Source organism: Haemaphysalis longicornis, unplaced genomic scaffold (assembly GCF_048455015.1).
Source record: "Haemaphysalis longicornis isolate Haplotype H1 unplaced genomic scaffold, Haemaphysalis longicornis Haplotype H1 scaffold_1, whole genome shotgun sequence".
Taxonomy (NCBI): domain Eukaryota; kingdom Metazoa; phylum Arthropoda; class Arachnida; order Ixodida; family Ixodidae; genus Haemaphysalis; species Haemaphysalis longicornis.
Window position 1 is genome coordinate 224,663,415 of NW_027526203.1, and position 27,485 is coordinate 224,690,899.

The window sequence follows — 27,485 nt, forward strand, 5'->3', positions numbered from 1 at the left end:
AAGCTCGAGTCGAGGCAGCACTTCACAACGACGCCACTGCTAAAGCCTCGTAAAAAGCCCCGATGATGCGCTTGTCAGCAATTTAGAGTACAGTGCCCCGCCAACACCAACTGGAAACCCTTCTAGAGGGTGTTGGTGTCGGTCACCTCCTTCTGCGAATTAGAAAGATAATATTGCCGCCTGTTCCTAGATTGCGCTCTTTTCTGCCTTTACCATTTTTTTCCTTAAAAGTAGTTCTTCCCTGTAGGTTAGGTGGCTTCTGGCTGCGGAAAGTTAGCGGTGGCAAAATTTTCAGTTTGCACCTCAGAGTAGTGGCGAAAACGGAGATAACAGGCACGCATTTACAGCTGCAATGCCAGCGACCCTAACGGGTTCGGCACTGGCAGGCCAAAGGCCTTATTCTAAACTCCGTAAATTCACCGTGACCCGCGAATTTGCCGGGAGATTCTCTGATTGGCTTTCAGTTGTGGTCACGTGCTTCCGTTTGACAAAGCGGTTGTGTGTGCTGTCGCCTTTGACATTTCATGACGTTTACTAGCGCCAGTTTTAAAGTTGGACTTATTTATCTCTACTGAAGGCGCATAATTCTTGGCCGGCAATGAAAAACGAGACGAAATGCAGCGGACATGGCAATGTAGGCCCGTCTTTGCTATTCAACAACAATGCGGTTTGTATGTCACGCCCTCTCTGTGATTGGCTGAGAAGACGTGACGTACTAACAGTTGGCGGGAACGCTTACGTCACACGTCGGTAACAAAAGCCTGACCAGGGCTAGTTGGTTGAACATACTGAATAATTTGAGGCGCTAAACAACGGGGACAGAAGGAACATGTAGACATTGTTATTTGTATACCCTAGGTTAAATACACTGCTTTTACGTCATAAAAACGTCACACCAAAAACGTGCGCAAACCTACACGTGTCCATCTAAGAATTCGATTTCTTTGAGTGATGATGTGACTGACGGTGTACTGATGCACTTGTTTCCCGCTTTAGGAATGAAGTGCGCCTCTCCAATCTCTCTTGCTTTCTCTGACCCATTTTAAAAACGTGGCCTGTTTGAAGAGCGAAGTGCAGTTTGCACCTTGCAGAGTGCACGTTTTGCAGTGCTCAGTCATGTGACCACTAGCGTTGTTTTTCACTGCCCAACACTGCTCGCGCCATCTGTCATTTGAAATATATCTGTCTGTTTGGCCAATATAAGATTTGCTACAACTCATGCGAATGTTGTACACAACTCCCATGGTGCATTCTATGAATGCACTATGAATTTTATACAGAATGCACAGAATTTCACACATTTATTGCGTTCGTTAGTGAGTATTTCAAGCCTTCGACACCGTAATCATGTCATAACCGTTCGAATTAAGAGTCAGTTTGTTATAACGATACGACAGAAATTCGGGTCACGAAAGCCGCCTTCGAGTACTCTGGACAACATTGTCTGCGCCGTTTCTCGGTGCAGTAGCACAAACCTTTTCATTGTATTTGCATGTGAATAAACAACCCACGTTGCGCATATGCACCTTCTTGAACGCAGCCATAACTAAAGTCAATTTGTGAAGAAGGGAACGTACGCCATAGAGCCTGAATGAAATGTACACTCTGTGAGCCTCACGAACATGCCCAAACCTACCAATAATACATTTGTGATGGCGCAGAATTGGGCACAGACGCAACATTTATCTGATAAAGGCCAACTACCACGAAAGAAACCAGAAGACAGCCGCTGTATTTCCTGCTGTGAGATGTGTAGGGGCCAGCTGCATGTTGCTCAGCATTGTGTACGAATCTTCGCAAGAGTCTTCATGAACTCATTCTGAATACTTATCGAGAATCTCTGAGCACTGAACCTCGCAAATAAGCCAAAAAAGGACGAGTTACACACGATATCCTGACCGATGCTTTTAATTAAGTTGTTCTTCCTCTCCTCATGTGTTGCAAGCTTGTGCGGTATACAGCTTGGAATTATTCAGAGGTGTCGGAAGCTGAACTGAATTCATGGAAATACGCTTTTTAATGCACTAAAGCATCAAGAGGGCCGATTTATATGCTTGGTATAGCAGAAGCAGCAGTGCCTCTGCTATAGCAGGGGCACTGCTGCCCCTCACAAGCGGAGTGTAGCAGACGACAGTGGCGCGAGTGCCAAAGCTGACGTCAGGAGTCAGGGGGCGTCAATCAAACATCTCACCGCTAATAGCCAAGTCCTGTTTCGCCGCCTTTATTTCGGGGTGTAAGTAGCCATGGCAGTGTCAAAACAATGCGCACGATGGGGTAATTTCACACACATTCACGCGTCTGCATTGGGCGAGGGGAAACAGGTGGGAACCAATTTGTAAAACAAGCTGCGGTGCCGCAACACCTCCGTGGCAATAACTTGTGTCCCCTCTGCAAAGGTTCCGTTCCGCTGATGAGCAACTCGCACGGTTCGCTCGGCTCGCTTTTCCGCCATCGGCCGGTTTGGGAAGTCCCGCAGGACATCCAGCTGGTGTCGTCGCCGCCGCGCTCAGCACAAAACGCAAAGCAACAAATTTCTGGTGCTGAGCAACAAACGTGTTTGGCACTACGTGAAAGACCCAGACGAATATGGCACGGGCCATGCACGCTTGCATGTCGCTTGTACGAGGCCGGAGAAACCCAGCGTTGGGGATTGGTGACCAGACAACAAAGAGGGCTAATCAGCAGCCACAGGGGCACGGATAGGTGCGACGAAACGCATGATCCTGCATTTGCGCTTTGTGCCACGGCAGACGGGACATTTAGGATATGTTTTATTTGGCACATCACGAGTGCTGCGAACACTCCAGTAAACAGGATTCCTTGGCCGAGCCTGCCAGTAAACCACGGAATCATGGAGGCTGGTGTCTCAGGCGGCAGTAGACAGAGTGCAGTGTACGTGCAAAATTATTCTTGTACAGGTAGCTCAGATGCTCCCTCTATGCGGTATTTGCAGAGAGACGCCTAGAAATTTCAAGCAGCATGGTGCTTAGGCGAAAGAAACGGAGTTTACGCGTGCAAGACTGCGGCAGGAGGAAGATGACCGGCCTGCCTCGAAGCTTGGCTGCTCACGAGTCTAGGGAAACGGCCATTCTCATTGCTTCTGCAGTCGCCCATTAAAAAGCAACTGGCCGCGCCGCTTCCCAGGAGGTGGTTGTGCGGCTGCTCAACCAATGCGCCTACGCCTCGGAGTGTCGTCGCGAGGTGGGTCTATGGGCACGAGTCTCTGCTTGCAGTACGGTGGCTTCGAATTGGTCTCCAGTCTCTGCACGCCTCGGCCGGGAGCGCGTGTGGCGAAGTATCCCATCTCGCCGCGGTCGCCCCTGAGCTGGCAGCGGTCGGCCAGCAGCGCTTCCAGTCCTCCTGCGCATGGCTCGGACACGAAGCGGCACCGTTGGATGCGCAAGGACTCCAGGAAGAAGTCCTTGGACAGCTTGTGGTCGCAGTACAGCTCTGCATTGCGGGAGATCACAAGAGACATTAAGTTGTGCCACAGGTAGCCACGATTCTCTTCCATTACTGAAAAAAAGGATATCTTGCGCTATCAAAGTGCGAAGAAAATACATCGCCAACTACGTCATGGTCGTACAATGGAATCCAATTGATCCCGGCGCGGACAGTCTAATCGTGCTCAAGCAGAAAGTGATGTTAATCTCGATTCCTTTGTCACACAATATGATAAATACATGGTTTGAGGCAAGCATTTGCCCATACGTACGTACGTCACGGCAGCCACATCCATATTATTATTATTATTGTGAAGAGCATACACCACGCTGGCAACAGTACTTCAGCCAGTTAAAGTTACCTTACTACTTCTAGCTGAAATGAGTAACGTAAGTAATTGTTCGTTCGGTCATGTAGTGAACTACTTATCTAAATATTTCTCGAGAAAAACATTTATTCTGGAATTACTGTTCATAAACACATTATAGCAATTTCGCTAACGGCCGCTAATCTTCGGAGTATACCTATTGCAACCGGGATCTGTCACTATAGGCATGGAATATGCCATCGGCTGGTTCGTGACAGTAGAACACTCATGATAAACGATCACGCGGGAAGTTCATCGCAAAGTGATCTGGTGGTTTTAAGCACCCGTGTGTTCGAGATTTCGGCACACGTAACCAGGTGGTCAAAATTAATCCGGAACCCTCCACTGTGCGCCTCATCGCCTGTGCAGCTTCGGCGCGTTAAACCCCCATAATCAGCAATCAATCTGGTTGTTTTATCTATTTGACAGTGCCAGTTAAAGGGAAGCGATAAAGTGGGGCTTGTCAAAAGAGGGAAATGAGATGCATCCTTCCCTCTTTTCTTGTCAAAAAATTCATTCATTTATTTATTCATTCATTGGACCGGATTGTGGGGTGAGAGGGGGGGGGGGATTGAAGTTACGAAGATAGTGCTGATATCACAAAGGAAGCATCCTGGACATGGGGCGAGGATTACATTCATGTTGCCTGCCTCCTTAGTGTTCTTGCTCGCTTGTGTGTGCTTGAAACACGCACAACAATGCAACAATATGGCATGATACTTTTGAGCAACGTACAAAAATTAAAATTAGCAACTAAGGTCATAATATTCAACCTGAAGTTTTCCCTTTTCCCCTCTTTCGTCTAATGATCAGGGACTGAGAAATAGTTAATGAAAACGAACGTGCCTATCAGCGGTGGTGATCTGAATCCAAGTTACTTCTTTCTTCGTTTGAATGTTTTTGCTTTCCCATGAAGTAATTTGCGTAAATTTGTTTAGCATCAAGTAATAGCACCAGATAGGAGCGATTTTGGAGGCTGATCTTGCTCTCCATTTGAACATGAAGTTAATAAATGCCAAGCGAGGTGGCGCTGCGGTTTCGTATGGTCCTACAATCGCATCGAAACGAATGAATCGACGCTAAACTTGGCCTTCCGGCCGGGTGATGTTTGCAATAATAAAACTGCTATTTCGTCGAATTCCTTTCAGCGATCATGACTGCTTCAGTTGTTAGTGAACGTGTTGACGTGTTGTCATAAAATATTGCCCCGTACCTGCTCGCTTCGCTGTAAATGTTGTCAAAAGAGAATTTTCTTCTGAAGCCCCTGCCTCGTTACTGCCTCTCCTTTCGCCCCCCGCCCACCTCTCACGAATTCCCCTCCTGCCTGTCCTCCCATGACAACCGCAATGGACGTTTACTCAATTCAGTCAAATGTTCTCGTGTTCGCTCTGCTGGCACGCCATCTATTAGTACTTTTTGTTACGTTTGATCTTGGCGCTCAAGCCCCGGGAGCCATAGTGTTGGGCGCCAGTCTTTTTGTATTTTGTTGTTGATATATTGTTTGTAAAGCGCTTCTGTTTGCTATCGCAAAATTACGCCACGTCTATTTAAAGAAAAACACTGCTAGTGGTAGTTATGTATGAATGGTTTGTCTTACATATGTTTAACGTTTTTTTTTTTCTCTGAGCAACGTTGACAAGTATGGAGCATGCTACTAAATTTAGTAGTTTTGAAATGTGCTGCCTATAGAAAACGACTCGGCTGAATCGAGGGACAGGCAGTCAGACATACAGAGAGGCAGACCAGAATTCTGGCGTAAGGAGCCCAAGAAAGACTAGAGTCTTTAAAACGGCCCCTTCACGTGGCGTTCCTCAGGGCGAGCTGAAACTCGACAGTAGCGAGAGGTGGTCGTCCCCGACAGTACGTCCCCGACAGGGAGGAGCGGAACAAACAGCGACATTCAACATCTTAGCCACTCTCCCATTACACGGCGGGAAAATCGAGCAGCGGCACAACGCGTAGGATACAGATCAGAGCTATTTGAAATCGTTAAATATGCCATGAAAACAAAATACTGCTTTATTCAATCTGAAAGGACTAGCCTACGGTAACTCTCTCAGCTCCGTTCTAGCCACGAAAAACGTTTTTTAACTGAAAAATGTGATTAGTCCCTCTGACGTTATCAGGGCTGGGCGAGTGAGTGGCTGGTGTACTGCAACTACTTCATCTGTTTTCCCTGTTATCTACTGTAAAATTTTAACGTTGACGTTAAAATTGGCATTAATATTATTCAGACAAAGCCGTCTTTTGAATGACCCAAGCTAGTAGTTTTTCTTCATAGTCCCACTGAATTCTGCAGTTTAATTTTTTTTTGTGCACTTAGTTATAATTTAACTTATCGAAACGGTTCGCTAACCTGTTTAGAGCCTGCGAACTGGGTCGGTGCGGGGTTTAGTAGAATCGGAACTGAACCGCTATAAAATTATAGCCCCCGAACTCGAACAGGAACCAAAGCGGTATCTTTTTCCGGTCGACACACTGACACTGACACAATGACACGTACGCAGCACGCACGCACGCACGCACGCACGCATACTATAATAGATAGCAATGCACTGACCCAGCGGCGGGCAGCCGGGCTGCTTCCTGCCACCGTTGGGGTAGAAGTCCACGTGGCCAAACGGCGTCAAGATTCCGAACTCTCCCTTGATGACTTTGTCTCCGGAACTGGTGTGGATGGCGTCGACGAACTGCGCGTCGCGGCTCGACAGGAACACGTTCGTGTCCTCAAACAGTGGTGCCGCGGCGTCCAAAGCTGAGGAGACAGGACGCAAGGAAAATGACACTGTCAGACATACGGGCGATCGTAGTACAACGACATTTACTACGCGAATAATACGGCTATGAAATCTTCCGCTCCATAAATGGGAAACCTGGCTTGTCGTTATGGTATTCGCGGAATGTGTTGATTGTTGGGATGCACTTGAGAATCGTGACGCCTGACGTTACACAGCGCATACTTGAATGTCAGTCATGAAGCCATCGATGATACTCGACCATGCCCACAAAGCCAGAGTCACTGGCGCGTCTGGGTGTATGCGTGGGTGGCATTTGTTGCGTTTGCGTTTGTAGCCGGAGCTAAAAGCATCCAAACTAGAGGAAACAAGAAAACAATTTTTTATCACTTGCACCAAACTTTTCCTCGATATGCGTTCATAAATCGAACAAAATGTTTCCTGTGAAGAAAATGCTTCGCTGTCCTTTGGCCTGTGCTGGTTGCCTGCGCGGCACTTTTATTATTTCTGAATTTGTGATGTATTGACAAGTTAAACATAGCAAAGTGTACATCGCATAATAACCGTTAAGTAATATTAGCAATGCAGCCGAGAAGTTTATTTCCCGAGCCAATAAAAGAGATGTATATTTTCTAACTGTTCGGCAAGCGTAAGATGCAGGGTTGGAAAAATTCAGCACCCGAAACCAACCAGTTATAATCATCATCATAATCCTTTAATTTTGATTGTAGGGTTTAACGCGCCGACGCAACGCAGGCGATGAGGCGCGCCGTATTGGAGGGCTCCGGATTGATTTCGACCACCTGGGGATCTTTAACGTGCGCCTAAATCTCGTACACACGGGCATTTTTGCTTTCCGTCTCCATCAGCAAAGCGGCCGCCACGGGCGGGAATCGAACGCGCGACCTCGTGCTCAGTAGCGTAACGCCTTAGCCACTGAGCCACCGCAGCGGGTCATCATAATCCTGTTCACCGTCATCACCATCAGAATCATCATTAGGGCCCCTAGAAGGCAGTTATCCCCGGAGCCTAACACTTTCTAATCCAGCACTGTGTGTCTTTGCTCGGCTACCGCCAATCGCACATACAATTCTCCGCGACGTCGTAAGGAATCGGCAAAATAAATCGTACGCGAGTGGCTACCATTTTATCGGCTTACCTCAATATCCGGCTTAGTACTTCAAGTCTGAAATAAAATTGGCCTCACTGTTATTGGGCCAATGTAGTCTTTAGAACGTAGCAGAGTTGTGTTTTGTCTTTACGACCCTTTGAAGCGCTTCTGTGGCGCTAAAGATTCCGAAAATATTCCCGGGGAAGTTATACGATGCTCAGAGTCAGCTTCTATCGCTATGACGCTATGAGCTAATATTGCATCTACAGGGTGATATTACCTTTAATTCTGCTCACACTAGACGTGCCAGCGCCTTCCCATGATCTCAGAAATTTCTAACTCGGCTTTGTTGCGGACAGGCAGCATCACGATAACGCGCTCAATCAACTGCATGTTTCCGCTCTCGCAAGGCCTCCTGCTGTAGTGTTCGTACCTTGCGTGTACGCGCCACTGCCTAAACTAATGGGCGCAGTACCTACAGCGCTCTCAACGGCAGACCTACCAGCGGAAATAGTGTCCCTCCTTCCAACCTCAGAGGTTACCCACAAGTAAGTTGATATCTGGTTGATTCGCGGCTACCGAATTTAAGACTTGACGCGCGCATCGAACACGATTGATTACTCTGTTTTGGTAGCTCATTAATAATGACATTGCTGATGTGTGGTAGCGGGAATTGTGAAAGTTCTTGAATATGCATGGTCTCTTTTTGGCGTGAAATCAACGTCTTTGACACCAGGAATGGCGTTTATAGAGACATCAAAACCTAGCTCTTTCAAATACAGCAAGTATTTTTCTTGTCTTCTTGCTATCTTTAAATTCCTTAGGCTTTCAATGTACCGTATTTAAATCTCGCCAGGCTTAGTGGAACGACTTACCGGTGATCCGTCCCAGCAGACGGCCTGTCTGGTTACGGAAATGCCGGCCCACGAATCCCGCCACCTGGCCGCCCAGGCTGTGGCCAATGACGTGCACGTCTTCGGGGCTTAGCGTATTGCTGTATATGTTGAGAAGGTGTTGCAGCACCAGCGACGCCTGCCGGCCCACGAGCGCCGTGCTGCCGGCAGAACGAATGTAGTTGCCCTGCTGGGAGCCGCCGCGCCAGTCCACCACGATTACATTGCAGTCTTCCTGCACACAAAGAACGGCGCTGCAAAGTGGTCTACGGAGGAACCAGCAAAGATCGCCTGTAGACAGCAGCTTGGCAGGGGAGCTGCCTGCAATCAAAGCAGGCTGTAAGCGCTGGGGGCAGCATCAGGCCTGCATTGTCAGGGTCACCCGCCAGTAATTCAGAAAATACAACATTGCTGCAAAGGCACCCTTAAACAATTTCTTCTTAACGTAAAGTAGGTGTATGAGCACGTCGTTTCCCCTTTTATTGTATATTGAAAAGAAATCATCATCCACGAATTCTGTTAGCATCTACCTTTATCATTACGCCCCATGCCCTAGTGTGCTAAACATTCTCTCGAGGTGTAAGTTTGTATCTTTTAAAGCAAAATTTTTCGGTCTCTAGTTGCTAACTACACGTCCCTTTTGGTCACTTCATAAATAACATTCGTGACCAACGCTATTTCGCCCTCTCCCCAGTTCCAGCATGGACCAGGAATCACGTCGCACCTTTCAATCATGACCAAATAATGCATTAATGTGCTTTGCCGCCCTACTCGCCCCATCCACCTGCCAAAACAGAAAACAACTTTACTGACTTGTCCTGAAAATACAATATCGTGCAGCCTCAAGCTTCGTACATAAGCCACAATTTATCATTTGTTTTTGATAGACCAAGAATATGCCCATACCACAGAAATTCCCACAGTTGATATGTTTATGATAGTAGCAAACAGTGTTTTTTAATAAAACGACAGATTTTGTCGCAAAAAAATGAGTCAGTCAACGCCGCGCACATAAAAATCTCCCCTTTTCACGGGATTTTCGGCCTCAACTTCCCCGAAAAGGTAAATAGTAACATTGGTTAACATGAAGCGGTATTCCGGGGTTGGAAGGGACACAAGATAAATATCCCGCAAAAGGTGTTTAAAACAATTTCTGCGCGGAATTTGCTCATTTTTACAAAGTTAACGCTAGATCAGCATGTGGTTGCGCATTTAAATTGGTTGGCCAACCATTGAAATTACGAAGCCTCGCCCTCAGATGGAAAACTATCAAAGCATGGATAAAAAAAAGCATACTCCTTTCCTGCACAGCGGCGGTGGTAGCACAATATGTGTAGTGCAGACCCGCCGCGTGGCTGAGTGCGCTGCTGAGCACGAGGTCGCGGGTTCGATTGCTGGCCGCGGCGGCTGCTTTTCTGATGGAGGCGAAAAGCAAAAACGCCCGTGTGTGCGTGATTTCGGCGCACGTAAAAGATCCCCAGGTGGTCAAAATTAATCCGGAGCCTTCCACTACGGCGCGCCTCATCGCCTGTGTTACATCGGCGCGTTCAACCCAACAATCAATCAATCAATGTGTAGTGCAGATGTAGTGTAGTGTGGTGTAGTGCATCGACGCATAGTAAGGGCGCTCGGGTGCCGGGCTGCAGGTAATGTTTACCGCCATGATTCTTGAGGTGCTCTGCGTACTCAACAACCGAGCTCTTTGTATACCCGGCCACCAGCACATGACCCACAAAATCGTCATGGTGCGGTGCCAATGAATCACAGCGTGGAGCAACCCACACAGAATAGGCGAACGTGGGTGAAATGTTACCCTTGCAGTCTTTATGTTTATCATATAATCTTTATTAGCGCGATGGCCACCAAGCGCCTTGTCGACGACACCGGGAAGCGTGACGACTGCTGGAGACATTTTCAGAGGTTCTGAGAGAGCGCTGCAAATAAAGCGTTTTCTTTAAATACAAAAATGAATGCAAAACGCAGGTAGGGTGTGTCTTTTTTAATAGTAAATGCGACGTTAGGCGAGACATTGGGCTTAGCTTGCTACGCCATGTGAGAAAATGAAACATATATATGAAAATGAATAAAAAAAACGGGAAATGATGCACACAAATTTTCAAACACACGCACAGAGTTTGGCAATGGAGCTTGTCATAACACTATGTCTAAACGTGTTCTCCCCAGTAATCCAAAGTTCTTTGGTAGCCTGTAAGGACCCAAAGCTACCTTCAATTGAGAACCCATGTCATGCGCCATACGCACTGTCTGCCTTGGCGCCGTTACATTCAGCATGTGCAAATGACGTGCTAGCTATTCACGCATAACTTGCCTAGAAACATAACGGTCCTCCGAATCTTTGCCTGCATACGAGAAATTTCCGAACATGTACAACACAATCATTGAGTAAGCAAAAAGGTAAATAAATAAGAATGCTCAAATTAAGGCCTTTTCGCTCTGAAGCGGTACCTGGGCGGTGAGCCGTACCGTAGTGGACGCCTAGGGAACAATTTATAGCCCACGGGTGTGCGGGGTACGTAACGTAAATAAATGAAAGTGGAGCGACAGTCATGTAACTATTGATAGACTAAGAAAACATGCCACTGCCTTAGCAGCTCACTTCAAAATTTGAAAATAAAAGCTGACTGGGCTTTACACGTCTTCTGCGGACGTCTCTACAGAAAGAATCTGTGGATCTGAGCACAATTCCTGTTATTTCTTGGGGGGGGGGGGGGGGGGGGTTCAGGCTCCGTTCAGCAAACGGGCGCAAAATATATGCTGGCAATGGCATTAGAACGACTGGTGGTGTCCATTCGGTTGTAAACTTTGTGTGGTCTTTCGGAAGCCATAGAGGGGGGAAGAGGGGGGGGGGGGGTAGGTGACTGCATAGCACCATGTCGGCCAAGGTGCTTACCAGATCCAGCAGCAAGTTCTTGGCTTCCTGCACCCACTCGTGGTCGCCAGTCTCGTGCCAGCCGTGCGCGATGAGCTTGAGCGGCTTTCGGTGACGGAACAAGTTTAGTCGCTCGTTGCGTGATCGCTCCCGGTAGTCGAGTAGCAGCGGTGAGTCGCGGTTTTGGCGGGAGTAAAGCAGGAAGCTCGTGTTGACTTTCTCCGGGGGATCAGGGAAGGCGAGGGGCACCGTCAACGGGTCCCGGGGCCGGAAGCAACCGACCAGCGGGTAACAGGTGCTGTCGTTACTTTTGTCTGTTATCTGAAGCCAGTAGAATGAATATCATAAACAGTGCAGTTACCCGTAAAAATCTCCGTTAGCCACAAGGAAGAGCGGCAATTGGATATTCCGCAGTGGCTGTCATTTTTTATTGTCTATTCTTTATTGTTCAAACGCAGTACAGGAGGAGGTCCCGCAGTTCCAAAGAACTGTCCGGGGGACCTCCCATGAAAAGATATCAAACACTATTACATTTGTAAGCAGCGACAATTCTACATTACAAAATAAAGCAACCTGATTAGTACGAAAAAACACTTCATAGACAAATTAGTTCGAACTTTCCACAAGAATAATATATCACATGAAATTTTGAACAATACAGTCATCAACATACCCAGAGTATAATTCAGAGGTTAACTGTCAACTCAAAGCTGAGGCAAAAAAACTGCGCACAAACAAGCATAATGAGGAAGCTGAAACGCGAAATATCATATCGCGTTAAGCTTCCCATCGATTTGACCACAGCCATGAGCAACGCCCCTGCGAGTCCTGCAGCTGTAGCAAGCGGCCAACAAGGGCACGCCTTGCGCAGACGCTCACGAAATGATGTGCAGTAGAAATAATTGAAAAACGTAACGCGTACCTTGAGTTTGTCCGCCAAATTCCCGGGCAGCACGCTGTCCAGGAGCTCGACTGAGGCACCGAAGAAGCGAGCTGTCTTTCCGGGCAGCTTGATGCGGCCTTCCAACTCTTCCGGGCTGGAAGTTGGAGTCTGTGCCATGAACAATCATCGTTACGATAGGAGAAACGAACCTTAATGACGATATAACGACCGCTTCGAGATGGAGCAGCGGGTTTGCAATTGCACGTGCTTTAGCCTGCAGGCGTGAGTGTGAGCTGAATTCCCTAACACAAGTTGCTGGCTCCAGCTCTACACCTTCAAACCCCTGTTTCAGCACAAAGACGTAATCGCAAGCTTTATGGCCATTTAAAAGAGGTGGGTGCAGTATTATTGTGGACGTGAGGTGCAAACCTTTTTTTACGGGGTAGGCAAAATGGGAGATTGGAGCAGCTCTAGTTTCAGTATATTGCGTGGCAGTAACTATTGCTGCAGTAATTACACAAACAAAAGCTTGAGCTGAGGATTGTCCGTACGCTCACGTACTGACTCCAGATACACTGATAACAAAGCAGAAAGGGGTGTAAACCAGATGATCGAGTAACTTGTACAAATAAAACAATTAACTCCTTCAACAACTTCGTATTCAATACTAAATACGAGGGAAGTGAAATCGGTGGTTGTATGCAGAAATGAAAGCTGTGAAGAACGATTTCGGCGCCCCTGCTTTGCACAACATCATGGATTATGCTATTTATACGTCTGCGACGAGACTTCCATGGATAGTCAGAAGCTTGTGAAGGAAATAAACAATGGCGTTCTTCAAAGTCGCACACACGTGGGCAAAAGCATCGAAGGGGAAAGGGGGGTGGGGGCAGCTAAAGAAACCAGAAAAAAGCCCGGTGAATGGTTGTTTAATAAGATCAAGAAAGCACTCAGCATTGCTACATGCTGAAATATATATATATCAGTCGATCGGAGGACAACACATTTTATAATCTGTTTGAGCACTGTATTTAGTCACTAAATTTGTAAAATTTTGAGGCAATACATTCAACCAATTCCACAAATAAATATAACGCACCCACATGTCCAGATACAGATTGTCCCAACTATCATTTTTCCAAGCTTAAAGACGAATAACACTGGACTTGAATGCGACCGACTAGATGTAGCTGGCAGTGGTGCCGCAAAAACTAGCGCTCTGGCAACATGCCCACCCGGCCATCGCCGGGTACTACCGCTAGTCTTTTGTAAAGCAACGAAAGGCCATGAGACCAAACAGGGAGGAACTCGGAGGAGATGCGAGGAGGAAGAGCTGAGAAATGTGGGTGGAGAGTTGGCCCCAAAATATATCACTGCATTAAGCAGATCCAGGCTTTAGGGTGGAGATCCCATGTCAGATGAGAACCATTATGGATATAGCTGAATTCGGGAGTTTTGGGTTTCGAGGACACCATTTCAGGCATGTGGATTTACGCAGAAAGTCTCTCTGTTTAACTTTAATTTCTAGCTACTGTTGATACTTCATTTTGGAGAAGTGGAGGCCGCTTTTTTGCCACCGGCTGACATGTTTAGCTGGTTTAGTTGCGTCTGCTGCCCGTGAAACAGTGCATTTGCAGTCGAAGTTCGAAAACCGCGTTGCGACGGGGCGGAGAAAGGAAGGGGCAACCGGGCGTTGACCGTAGCGAAATAAATACCGAGATAAAACACAACATTAAACGTAGAGTCTTAAAGGAAGCGCTCATATCTACATACAGGGCACATGCGCGAAGATAGCAGTGTATGATCAAGCTGTTCGAGCTCTTCGTCTAGCAAGTCAAGGGATGCCATGCCTACAGACGGCTAATTTCGCACAGGAATGACGTGAAATTCAAAGGCCTCCCTGGCGCATTGTTCCTTACCATTTCTTAGCGAACGAGTCTGCTCAAGGCTTACCTAGCAGAGCTTAGGGCAAGATTATACCGGGAGTTCCAGTCATCAATGAAAGTGCATGCGTGTTTCCTCACCGGGTCGATCCGGCATTTATTTTCAGTGAACGCAACCTACAGCGGTGACAAACCCCACCATCATTATCCCACAATTAGGAGTGAGAAAACAGAAAGTAGGCGATCTTATTTTTCATGAATTCGTTGCAACACTTGAACTGGGGAAGCTGTCGGTATGACGTGCGCTTTAAAACAAAACAGGTGGAGGCTGTTGGGTCACACGTACCGTGAGGTCTGTGTCACCAGCATCTTGAACCCGTGCTGTGTAGACGACGGCAGCCAATAGCAGCACACGGGAAATTTTCGAAGCTATGAGGCCAGTATAGCATGCAAAAAAAGAACAATAATACAGTTAAGGCGAAGGAATGAATATGAGTTCATTTACAGCATATGTTGCAGAAAAAGCGACTTAATAACTCACGGCATTGCTGTACTTCAAAGCATTTCTTAGATTTCGGTAAACTGACACTTGAGGGAGTACACATCTCACGTTACAGATTGTAATTTTTTTTCACTGCCATATAACACGTTCTAATTTAAAAAGTAAGGCGATGCGTTAAGATTAGCATGAGTTGCAGTGTTGTAAATAGCTACACGCAGCAAACAAACGAAGGAAGCTCACACTAACGCGTAAGACTTGAAGGTAGCGAAGCTGTACGCAACCTTCACGACCATCACGACGGTGTAAGTCCACGATTGCAGCCAATTTGCTTCTTCGCTGCTGCGACGACCTTTACTCCCTCATTGTTGCTATAAGTGTGGGCTTCTTTAATTTTTTTGAAGTGGTAATGATGGGACATCACGTTGGAGGGGTGCACGCTATGACGTGTCTTTCTCATTCCGAGCAAGTGTTGCCACGATTACGGTGAACCCTGGAGTTTCTTTTTTTCCATTGCGGCCAATCTCCGTGGGTGGGTATGCTTGGCTTGAGAAACGGGCAGCGGGGACGCTGGGCGGTCGTCTTGAGGCACGCACACACGAGCTCTCAGAATTTTCTTGGTTTTTTTTTAAACTGCCGGACGGTCACCGCGAGGCTCGCGCTCACGTGCGCGCGTTCGACATTTTCTTGATATTTTTAACTGCGGACAGAAAAAAATTATCATTTGCTAAACGGCTTCGCTGTTGAAATACGTAGCAGCAAAGGTTGTTAGTCGCAGTATGGCGCTTTACTTGTACCGCATCGCCATATAAAACATTTCTGACCCACGCTTAAGAACAGGGCCCAGAATACTAGTTGCGAATACTATAGCTAGCACGGAACCTGGACAAAATTACCAACAGCATCAGGAGCAGTTCTAAAGCTTGAACTAAATAAATGCAATTTACAAACGCCGATTCTAAACGCGTAGAAGAAATATTATGCAATAAAGGCTGCAAACCCCACAAAAGACATTAAAGAGATAGAGCCATTTTCTGTGGGCGGTGTACCTGTAGCTGGAATACAAAATCCTAATACACAACTGAACTTCCTCTGTGATCTGGACTTGCCATTTAGCTCAGTGTACTGCTGGAGGTTGTAACTTCCCAACTACGTACTGGCGGCAATTCCTGTCAACCAATCCACGAGGCAGCGCGGGCCCCAGTCTGCGAACTTCGGGCGACAACAAAACCGAACGCTCATGGGGGGAAATCTTCACTACGACACAGACTCGGAAACGCGGTAGTGTTACCGAAATGGTCTGCAGATGGCCGCGGAAGGTACGCAAAAAGCCGGCACACCGCGCTTTGCTGAGAGTTAATCAGTGCAACGTTCCCACCTATGGCAAGCCTGAATTTCAAGCGTGAAATGCACCGCGTTTAGAGTTAGTAGGCAAGTATACATCAGACTACATGAAGTATAATCCAGTCGTCCCCTTAAGTTTATTTTGATTCCCCTTAATTCACTTCATTGCGTGTAATTCATCTTAAATAACTTTAATATGTCCTAATTAAATTATTCAGCAATATTAATTCACTTACATTTCTCTTAATTCCCATGGATTCTTCCTAATTTACATTGTCTTCTTGATTTACTTTGATTCATCTTGAGTTACGTTAATTGCTCTTACTTTCCTTTGCTCCATCTTAACTAACTTTGGTTCTTCTTAATTCTCTGTAATTCACTTTGATTTCTCCTAATTCCCTTTTATACTTGTTAATTCACATTTATTCCTCTTAATTTGCTTATATCTTCCTCCCTTGTTCACTTTGCTGCATAATCCACTTTGCTTTCTGTTCACTTTCATACTTCCTAATTCGTTTTATCACCGACTCATGCCCAGTCATGCTTTGGTGAGCTGTAGCTGCCTTAAGGGACCCCGCAACACTTGTTTCAACTTTTTTTTTCGAAATCCTATATGCTTCTAGAATGTAGCCAACCAACACATTCAGTACTTAGATTATGGGGTCTCAAAGCCCCTTAGACAAAATTGCTGCTCTATGCCCATCAGACAACTTAAAAACTTGCTCAAAAGATTTCTCCCTCTTTCCCGGTCTTGGCGTTCTTTAACCGCTCGAACTACGTCATTACACTCATTTAGCGGCTACTGGCCGGCTTTCCTTAAATTGCAGCAATGAACGCATTTAATACCAACCTTAAAAAGAAAGCCACAACAGCAAATAAGAAACAATGTACGCATTCAATAGCCACTTTAAAAGAAAGCCACAAAAGCAAAGCAGAAACGGAAGGCGTATCTTCTGCGGCGAGCATATCACGTCCGTGCTGGCGATAACTACAGCTTTCGCAGTGCTTCCAGACGCGAAGGAAAGAGTAGAACCGTTTATCGGCAGTCCTTCAGAGCCCCTTGAAAGGGGAGCAACACGTTTTTCAACTTTCTTTCTAAACCTTAAATCTTGCAGAACGTAGTCAACCAACACTTCAGTTCTTAGATTACTACCTTAGTACCTATGCCACCATATAATTAGTTCTTAGTTCTTAGATTAGTTTAGTTCAGTTATTAGATTAGTTCATAGTACCTATGCCACCATATAACATAGAAGCTTGCTCGAACGATTTTTCTCTCTTCCCCGGTCTTGGCGTTCTTCGGCGCTCAAATTAGGTCATTACAGCGATGTAGACGCCATCGGCAGGCTTTCCTTCAGTTGCAGGAATGAACGCATTGCTTGCCTACTTTTAAACTAAGCACAAAAAGTGATCAGAATGCAAAATATACTGGGCATTTTAACCCTTACGCAGCGGGACTAAGGAAGTGATTTTTTACCCACTTGTTCTGCACTTTACAGGCGTATTATATCGCGTTTTGCGTGCTTTGTGACACACTCCGCCGGCGCGCAAAGCACGCGCAGCGTAGCCTGCGTTTAGACTCCAAGCCGGCCAAAATTACTTGTCCAAATACGTTACTAACTATTTTCAGAAGAATTGCCAAAATCTCCTTACATTTTGTCACTAATTACATCCCGCAATGAGTGATTACTTTATAGTAGAATTACTTTCAAGAATGAATGCTGTTACTTAAAAAAATTGTAAATTTATGAACTTTTCGCACAGCTTGTGAAGGTATTTGGGGGACCCAGTCGATATCGCCTTTTCCACACCCACAACTCAACAGCCAGAGACCTAGTGTGTTACCACGGCAATGGTGCCGGTTCCGAACTAAGTTTTCCACCAGGTCGCTCCTATTCGGCACTTGGTAGAAGGGCAATGGCCGATCCGCCACGCGAACTCAGCAGCGCTGGCGAACTCAGCACGAAGTACGTAACGTTACCATGTAGTAATTGGTCCACAGGCGTCGTTCTGTCTCCATATCCGCGTGGCATGAGCGCGGCGTGCACTTGCTCTTATATTGCATTGTATAAATGGTGCATGTCTAGAAATTATAGGGTTAATCACGTCAATATAATGCGATGTTCAGCGTTAGCTGTAACTGATACGACGTAATTTGCCAAAAGTGCACCAGCGGCTTTATGAGCGGAAGCGCACTCGCGAGAAAGCGCATACCCGTCATCCAAGCCTTAGAACGTGAAAAGCGGAATTGAAAACATAACGAATACAGAAGCCAGACTTATAATTTGGTTCACCAATGAAATCTGTGCTTTGATGGCATGCAGTGCGAAACGTCAGGCTAGTGTTGGGCAGTGGTTCACTGGGGACACATTCTCCTACTATGTTCATATGTTTGCCCTCGTCATACATCTAGTTTTCTCCTTTGACTGTAATTTTCAGTCATTCAGGTGCGTTTAGGTCAAGCAGAAACACCACTTTAAGGACAAAAAGTACGGCCCTAACAGATTTGGACGAAGTGAGACACAAACCAATATATGCAGGCGTCATGTCGTCCGCGTTCATTTTTCTGGTGGAGGCAGGGGGTACCTTTTGCAGTGAAGTCGTGAACCAACTAGCTCAGCAACAATTTTGGTTAAACAAAATCACCACCGATTCTCTTAGTGCAGACAAGTACTTAATTCCACACTATATCCATTAAATCGGTAATTAAGTAGGAATGACTTTATTACTGTTTAGAATTAGGTATGTACTCTTCGAACCTCAATCCTTAGGCAACGGGCTTTCTTTAATTACTGAGCTCAACAGGGTATTTGAGTAAAGCAAGAAATTTCAACGCATATGTTCCAACAACATCTGCTCATGTTACAACTCTTTATATTGCTCTCAAAGATAACAAAAGGAGTACGGGGCAGAAATGAGGCGTGCCGTGAGTCCCAGTAACCAAGTGTTTGCTACAAGATAAAAACAAACACGTTTTTCATGACGCACGGTAAATGGGTGGAAGGAAAATGTGCGGGATACAGGAATGGAGCGGTCGTACTACGGTACTAGCAAAGTGACCTAGAAAAGTTCACTTATAAGTTACCGAGGCCGTAATGGATGCCGGGAGGTGTTTATCAACTATATAATGGCAAGGATGGAATTACAGAGCCAGCGCAGTTGCATTCAGTGCAATATAACATTGGCTGGGTTAACGTTAGCGGCACTCGGCTGACCCAGAAATGCTTTATGAGGAACTGGTGCTGCCGCGGACACACTTTTGAGCTATCGCTGGTGCCGCTGTATTTCCACTCAATTCAAGTGCACGCCGAAACATAGGTTACGGAGGCCGCCTTATCCTCTGTCTGCGATAGAATCCGCATTTTCCACAATCCTCAGATTTGTAGCACGACTCGAACGTCTCGCTTGGAATGAATGAGACAACGGTGTATGCAGACATGAGCATAGAAAACTGTGGTATGTAATTACGAGGGGTTACGTCTTTTCAGCTCTGGCAAATCGTGGCCATTTGTTTGAAGGAAAATGTTTCGTTCGTAGTACATACACTTCAATGACCACCCGGAAAGGCCGAATACAGGTTCTTTTTTGTATTGTTCCTCGCATATACGAACATACAGCTGATAAACTTGCCACAGCTCTTGCTCGCGTCTGCAATAGTCGATCATTAGCTATGACGAATGTTTTGAAGAGGTTCTTTCCTTCAAGCCTCAGTGAAAAGAAAAGAATACAGGTACATTCTAGTAGCCTTCCTGGGCCGCAGCGCATTGCTATTGTTGTAATATTTTTAAAGCATATCAAATATTGAGTGACGTTCCTTTTTAAGTGGCTTGAAAGGTCACTCGTATGCAAGGGGAGCTGGGTTACTGAATACTCATATTTCAAACCTCAGCACAAATACATCACGCATGCAGTGAGTGAGGCACCAGTAACAGCGATGCTAGCACATCATTGCTCGTGAATGATAGTGTTCGGCTATAAAACACCTTGTACAGTATACTCACGGTATGAAAAACTGGCCATAGCCGATCAAATCTCTTGATTTCGAGTCTTCAGTGGAGCGCTCCAAATTGAAAAGCGTGTCAGAGCTTTCTATACATAACTACTGTCGATGCTTGTGAACAAGGCAAGCGCCAATACAGGACTGAAAAATAAAAAAAAATTAAAACAAAAGGAGTTGCAGATTGGATAAGCATGATCGCGTTGGTGCGGTTCAAATATACAGAACGCCAAAAAAGATTTAAATGTTCAGGGCAATATTATCAACCGGTTCAACAGCAGCCCGCTGTTGTTTACGGTATATGATAGAGTTTATTTCCAGCTTTTTTCTGCGCGGTGTTTGGTCTCAAATTTACTGTCAAGACACGGCCTCGAGCGAGAGAGGATAACAGTTGAAACGATAGAATTTCCACGTGTGATGGCAGCAAAGCTCTTCCTAGGTTCGGTGCACCGTAAAGCCTGCCAAATGCAACGGTACCATTATTGGCTTCAGTGCCCCAAAGCAACAAACTAGTAATTACATGCACCTTTAGCTGGGAATGGGGACTTTCCTGGCGTAGAATTTCCGGGCTCTTGTTGTACTAGCGTCACTGTCAAGTATATTTGCATTAAAATAACTACAAGAGCAAGCACACAGCAAATTTCTGTAACAACTATGCTTTGGGGTTAAAGCAGTGCGGGATTTAGAGATGCGCTTGTGACATGTATGCAGAAAAATTTCATCCAAAGATTTCAAATTTATTATTTGTTATTTATAACTCGCAGTATTTTAAGTCAAAGTTGTTAAGTAACTTGGAAAAACATGCGGACCAATTTGCCTTCGTCGCGTTCTTACAGCACAGAGGCAAGTCGCAGGAAGAGGAACAAGGACACCACACAGCGTCCTTGTCAGCGTTCCTGCGTCCTGTCTGGACTGTTTCCTTCGGTAAGCTGTACGTCTACACCAGTAATGGGAAGCATCTGCCCCGTGTTAGAAACTATACCATCATTAGTTTTCTTGTACCTTCTACCTTCCTGTATTACGTCCACCTTTTGCTGTTGTGTGTTTATCGTCATTGATTATTTTCTCAGGTCACCCAGTATACAAATTGCTTAATGCAAACACAGACCATGCAGTGCGCGATGATAACGATTAGAGCTCTCGGGTGCTGTGCCCGGTTTCATAAAAAGATAATTTTGCATCAGACACCTAACTACTCATTGTTATTTGCCTATTGACATGCTGTCACTGCTTGTTTCAAATGATGAAAAAAAAAGCTACTTAGTCCAGATTCCTTCTGCAGGCTGTCGCTGAGGTACCTTGAAATGTGACATAACCCCGCTTGAACATTATTGCCAAGGCTAGCGTGATTTTCACAAACAAATTTTACAGCCAAGATCCTAGAAAATAGCGTAATCAGCAACGGCAGCCTTCCTCGTCGCTGCTGACATCAGTTTCTGTGGACATCTAATTTCTAGTACATTTTTAAATGGAAAGGTAACTTTATAATGTTAAACATGTTAATGTTATAATGTTAATGTTAAACAACAAACATCCACGTATGGACATGCATCGAAGGAACGGTTATATCCCGCCTTACGATAGGCGATGATAAACATGGGATTTGAAACGATGTCTGCTGGGAGGCATTCTAGAACAAATCATAAAAAAAGGCTCAGATTTTCTCAGAGTATGCTGGGGATTTTGGCTGGGCATTTTATGCGTAAAGTAGACAAAAACTAGGGCACTCGAGGGGCGGGCACGCAGCCAAGTAGTAACTAGGCACACGAATGGTGCAAAAAAATATCTGAGGGTGCCGTAGGCTGACTCTGGACAGGAGCAATCATCGGATGATCCTTTTGACTGTACTGCATTTGGCAACAATATCCCCTGGTTATTATGATGATTAAAATGTCTTATTTCTAGCAGTCGCTACTCGCAAGTCTAGCGATGCTTAGACTTGCGACTGTTACAATTATTCTATGTGAATGCGCAAACTGCTGCGTTCAGGTAAATGATATTTCCTTGAGCGAGATTAGTGACGAGAATCGTCTCTGCTAACAACATGTGCTCCAACTGTAAAAACTTGCAATGGGTACTTTCGGGATAGAGACGTTACCGCCGACGATAATGCTTCTCTAGGTGTACCAGGTTAAAATCTCATCGCAGCGGCTAGACCAGTGAGAGAAACTGTTACGTGCATGTAGTGCGAAGCTACAAACCCCCTCTGCAGCGATTCTAACGGCTCCGTAATTCGACATTACTCGTCGGAGAAACTTGCAGTAGGAAATAATTGCGGCAACAGACGTGGACGATGGTGAAGCCGTATACGCTCGCGGGCTCCGTAGAATTTTGTCGTTAGTTTTACAACAGGCTACGCGTGGCTTGGGCAGATGAGACTAGCCAAAAAGAATATCAACTCGGAAAATCGTGGTGCAAGAGTGGCATGGAGCGATTTACATAGCGGTAACTCGGTGCTCAGTAAAACGTCCCGCATTGTCGGCGTTGTTTCGAATCGGCTAGTTTAATGAGCGATTTCCGGCTCATTTAAATATGCGTCAGCCCCATGAGGAGCAAGCCGCACGGCATGCGAAGAAATATAAACCGTGCTCTGAAGCTCGTAATCGTTATAATCGTCTTTTCTGTTCTTTGCATTGATGTTATCTGTCAGCAAGTGGAGGCATCTCGCGCGCGTACTTGCACAAAAGCGACTCACCTTCGAGCTAGAACAGCAGCGGCGGAAAGTTGTCGTTTGAAGTCGCAGGCGATCGCGAAACAAGTGATAGCCATGCGGGAAGCCTGGCGCATCCCTGGCGACCTTCTCGGTGGCTACACTGAGCCAACTTCCTTTCGCAATATCTCGCCCTTTGTTTTTCTTTTCCGTTTTATTCTCCAAGGACGTCCGCTTATATACTACCTCAGCTCACGTTCTCAATGTCGGATTTCTACACACCCCTTTCGAACAAGAGCACAGTTCATGGGGTTGCCACTTTCTCGGCTCCAGCGCTTATAACTAATAAACTGTTCTGTTGAGCCAAATTATCTCTCGCTATCCTTTCTCTCTCTCTCCCACTTTACTCACGCACGCATACAAACACAAACGTGTACGCGCATGCATTCGAGCATATTGCAAGCTAAGCTAAAATGCTCTATTTTGTCATCTGGCTTCAGAAAAACTTTTGAGGCCTTTAAAAATCCGTGTTCTCGCCGGCGTAAAGTTAAAAAAAAGAGAGGAAGAAGGAACAGAAACAAGGGCACAAATTTTGCACAACTACATAATTTTGGCAACGCCGTAAGGGCGAGGAAATAATACCTGACTTTTTAGTGGAATACCACAGTTGTACGGAAATCAGTGCCGCCCTAATTGTCGGTTTTGCTGACGACTCATTTCAGTATTCGCTACCGGGTGCAGCCTTTAATATCACCCTCGTAAGAAAGACGAAAACTGGGGGTGGTTTACATCGCTTTCGAAGAAAAACAAGCTTGTCTCTTTTTTATTTTATTTGAACTACTATCGTATCGATACTAGGTGCGCCGAGACGACGTTCGCTTGAAGGTCGTTTTGAGGTTCCGTGTTCAGAATTGGCAGGGCAGGGCAGCCTGGCAGGGCAAGACGGAGGCTGATTTATTTCGAAACACCTGAAGCAACGTATCTTCGCTTTTTCTTTAGTGCCTTCCTTGGCAATACCGGCTTCCACGGCGAACGCGAAGTTGAAAGCCCAGGTAGGAGGAAAAAGCGGCAACCAAAAGAAAATGTAATAAACAAATTCCTTACAACTGCTTCCGCACTTTTTTATCATTACGCGAGAGATTCATCGATATTTATTTGTCTTCCCTTGCTTGTTGTACGTAGCAAATGTTCCGCGTGCCACCCTAGTTTAGGACATATCTTGCAAAATACGTGCTTAAAAGCAAATAAACTAAATTAGCCATTCTTTTCTCTTAGAAGGTCAAAAAAGATTACATAAATAGTTGCCTAGAATAAAAAGAATAAAAACTCCAGAATAAATACTCTATCATTAACTGCGAACGTATAATTCTTCCAATGAGACTGCATTGCGTTCACATATTTTCCCCTGAAGCACTAAGTGGTTTTTTGTTGGGCGCTAATGTCCCTTGTTCCGAATATAACTGTCAGAAAAGTCTGGAATGCCCACTTTTTAAAACTAGTTTTTTTTTTCATTGAAATTGCTATTAACAAAAAAAAAGGCTATACCAGGGCTCATGTTAAAAACTGAATTCCGTGTTTGCGGTGTTTATTTTTCCTCGGAATCAAGATGTCGAAAAAGTTCGCCACAGCTTTGGCTGGAGATGTACTGTATGTCTTCAGGAATATAAACTATAACTATTGCACAAAATACAACGTAACCTACCTTAGGCAAACCTACTTCAGTACAAAAGTTAGCGCCTCGAGCTTCGCATACTTCTGCGCTCGGCTTTCATCCGGGGACTAGAGATGATAAAATTTGCCCTCGCGTGAGTGCGGATTTGGTCCTCTTCATGGGGACGTAGTCCCGCTTGCTTCTGCACAGTGTCAGCCAGAGTAGCCAGAGGGACTTGGGTGAGGGCTGGACCACCTCTCGGTCGAAGGATCACTTTGATGTCATCCTCCGGCAAGGGGAGCACCGGCGGAATCGTGCGCGCCGCTCGACGGCGGCGTCGGCTGGAAGAGGCATTATGAGAAGAAGATGCGTTGGCAGACTTGGCCTGGAACGGTTGTTCATGAAGGGATTGTTCATGAAGGGATTGTTCATGAAGGAGCGACGAATCATCACCCAAGAGGGGTGGGCGAGGTCCTCCGGGGCGATGTCATCTCCTTCGACGGTAACCTCCATCATGCTGCTGCCGGGACGCTGACCACGGCCGGCGCGCTCGTGCAGCGGAGTGAAGGCTGACGGCACGTCCTGTGGAATGCAGCCGGCGGCCGCGCACAGCTTCGGCGCGAGGCGTGGTCGATGCTGTTCTTCGCTGTGGCGTTAGGGTTAGATTTTTGAGTGGACAGTTTGACTCGCCTGTTGGGTCGATCTTGACGAAAGCGGTGTCAGGAGAGTCCTTACATCATGTCGGAACGATTGCTGTGGAAAAGAGGTAGCATGCACTGCTGGTTCGCTGGTGGCGATGCAAGATGCCAGAGCCAAGCCGGGGCGTGTGAGGTCGTGTCGGCCCCCTAGCGGCCTTTTTCACTGAACCGAAAGATCGCCCGTCCCGTATTTTAAGTGCAGAGCACTTTAGACGCTCGTCTTGTCGTCCTAGCTCGCTCGCTCGACCCAAGTATATAGAACACCAAAGCGGCGTCCCGGGGTAACGCTGTTGTTCGCGGCGTACCCCAGATACTTCGAAAGCCAAGCAGTTCATATAGTCATAAGCGTTCGAAAACTCGTGAAACGCTGGCGCTTGTCATACATCTTCCCGTTGTTTAGCGCAAAAAAAACTATAGGTACGTTTGAGGGAAAATATACGCAATTACCCGCAGCGCCCACGTTCATTTATTTAAGGACGACCGTTGTGTTGGTTTTTACGATAGTAAACGCAAAATGTGGCAGTGCAACGCCGGCACGTGCGGGGAGAAAAGCACAGAGAGAACCGAACTCCCGCTGGCGCGGTTTCAGGCAGGGGGCGCGCGAGCACTGAGAAGCCGGGAAATTTGAATTGCATGGGGTAGTAGCAGTAAGCGGATAACGGCGGTACAGCCCATTGTGGCGAATCACTGGTCTGCACTTCCGACAGCTTTCACATTGAGTGGAACGGCTTTAATTTTTTCACTTCATATCTCTGTACTTAGGATGGACGTTCTTTCGGAATTTTACGGTACACATATTTTACGTTCGTATATGGCGAAAAAGGGATATAACGAACTGATTTTCGTTTCCCAATGTGTACGTTATAAGCGGGCTGAACTACATAGGAAGCGATTTTACTCAAGGAATGCCTTCCTAAGTAAATATAAGCAAACAAAAGTAACCTAATCGGGATTCCTTTAAAAGTATAATACTTGACCTAGTGGAAAAAAACTGGACATGTAAGCTAAGAGGGCGTTGTCTGGCGTAGGAGCATGCAACTTGTCCTTCTGGAAACGCCGGCCAGAGATCCACTCACTACGTTCACGCGTGACACGGGATCGGTAGGGAAATCAAGGCGTGCTTTCGAGTAAACACCATTCTTCGTAATGAAATCTAAGGTTTGACGAAAACTCGTCTGGTCGGATGAAAGATACATAGTTGAAGAAAGTGGTTATCGCCGACCAAGGGCTCAGTTAAAAAGGCTAAAAAACTAAGGCTTCTAACTAAGCCTTTGGTCGGCGATAACCACTTTCTTCAACTAAACACCATTCTTCGCTTTCATCTTGTGCAGAAGTATTTACGGATTACTTTAGCGCAAAAAAGCTTTATTGAGCGCACATTTTAAAAAAGTGCCCTTTCCAACATGAAGACTTCGTAACAGGTGAAAAGGACCCCTCGAAGCATCTCTTAAAATTCTAAGGCGTTGACCCCCCCCCCCCCTTCCCCACTCCGGAGTTTCTCTGCTCAATAGCGGCTGAAATTGTAGTTTTTATGGTATTTACTGATTCAGAGAAAACCGTTTCCGCGGTTAGTTTTCCCTGTGTATCGTCACATATCAAGAAACCAGAGCCCTAATAATAACATATAGCTCTGACATTTGCTGCAGATAGGAAAAAAAAAGTACTTTAAATCGCCTTTCTATCCTTACGTCGAGTATGTTCGTCGTTGCACTTATTTATAGCAACGATAGAAGGTATTTTTCAATAATTAAGTGGAGACAATTTTGAATCGCCTTTCCCTTTTCAAAACGCGCAGTAATTAACGCTCGTTAATAATGTTTCTGTAAAGAGCAATTTTTGCAACACAATTGTGGAAACGCCATGCACGTCGAAGTTGGAGACAAAACTATTAACATTTACAGTGTTTAATTTTACCCAGCAGCAAAATAAACTTATTTGATGCACTTTAAAACCTTTGTATTCACGCGCTCCTAAACGTTGCTAAGAGTGTTAAGAATGGCTACGTCGGGCCAGATAGCGTTCAACACTCGAGCTCTGCTCATCGAATGCAGCGTAACTGTGGTAATAAAGGAGCTCTCAGGCATTAAGTTGGATATCATAGTACTAATTCAGGTTCGAGGAATCCGTGAGCGCTATATTCAATAAAATAGCGGGCATATAAAGAGTACAATGAGAAGTATAACAGTGGGCATGGGCCAAAAGGAGTTGGACATATGAATCCCACCGGGACGTATCTTGGAAGGAGTAACCTAAACTTCATGGTAGCGGACAAAACGGGAAGATTGGTTCTTGTTGGCAAGGGAAACTACAATTCCAAGGCCAGGGGTTTATCCAGAATTACGATTTTGGGAGGTGTCGAAACTCTCCTGGGGGGTGTTAGGGGGAAAGTGGGGGGGTGGGGGGGGCGGTCAATTTCGGGGCAGGGTGCTCGTGTTTGTGG

General features: G+C 45.9%; 1 protein-coding gene and 1 long non-coding RNA gene across 2 annotated transcripts in view; one reads left to right on the plus strand and one right to left on the minus strand.

Annotated features, from left to right (window-relative positions):
• The window catches only part of LOC144142355 (uncharacterized), a 58,935-nt gene that overhangs the window by 546 nt on the left and 30,904 nt on the right, over positions 1–27,485 (plus strand). The window contains exon 2 of the long non-coding RNA XR_013316957.1: positions 20,883–20,970. This is a non-coding gene — a long non-coding RNA (uncharacterized LOC144142355). The remainder of the gene's footprint in view (positions 1–20,882; positions 20,971–27,485) is intronic.
• LOC144142352 (pancreatic lipase-related protein 2-like) lies at positions 1,285–22,866 on the minus strand. Its single transcript, XM_077673791.1, has 8 exons — positions 22,742–22,866; positions 20,051–20,190; positions 14,553–14,635; positions 12,363–12,491; positions 11,462–11,761; positions 8,533–8,785; positions 6,372–6,566; positions 1,285–3,450 (listed from the first exon to the last, which is right to left on the minus strand). The coding sequence occupies exons 2-8, from the start codon at positions 20,067–20,069 to the stop codon at positions 3,164–3,166; spliced, it is 1,266 nt and encodes a 421-aa protein (XP_077529917.1). The 5' UTR covers positions 20,070–20,190; positions 22,742–22,866; the 3' UTR covers positions 1,285–3,163.

Coding starts and splice junctions, on each gene's coding strand:
- LOC144142352 (XM_077673791.1), bottom strand. Junction 11,762..12,362: donor ATTTGGCGGACAAACTCAAG/GTACGCGTTACG, acceptor TACTGGCTTCAG/ATAACAGACAAAAGTAACGA. Junction 3,451..6,371: donor GCCCGGCTGCCCGCCGCTGG/GTCAGTGCATTG, acceptor CCCGCAATGCAG/AGCTGTACTGCGACCACAAG.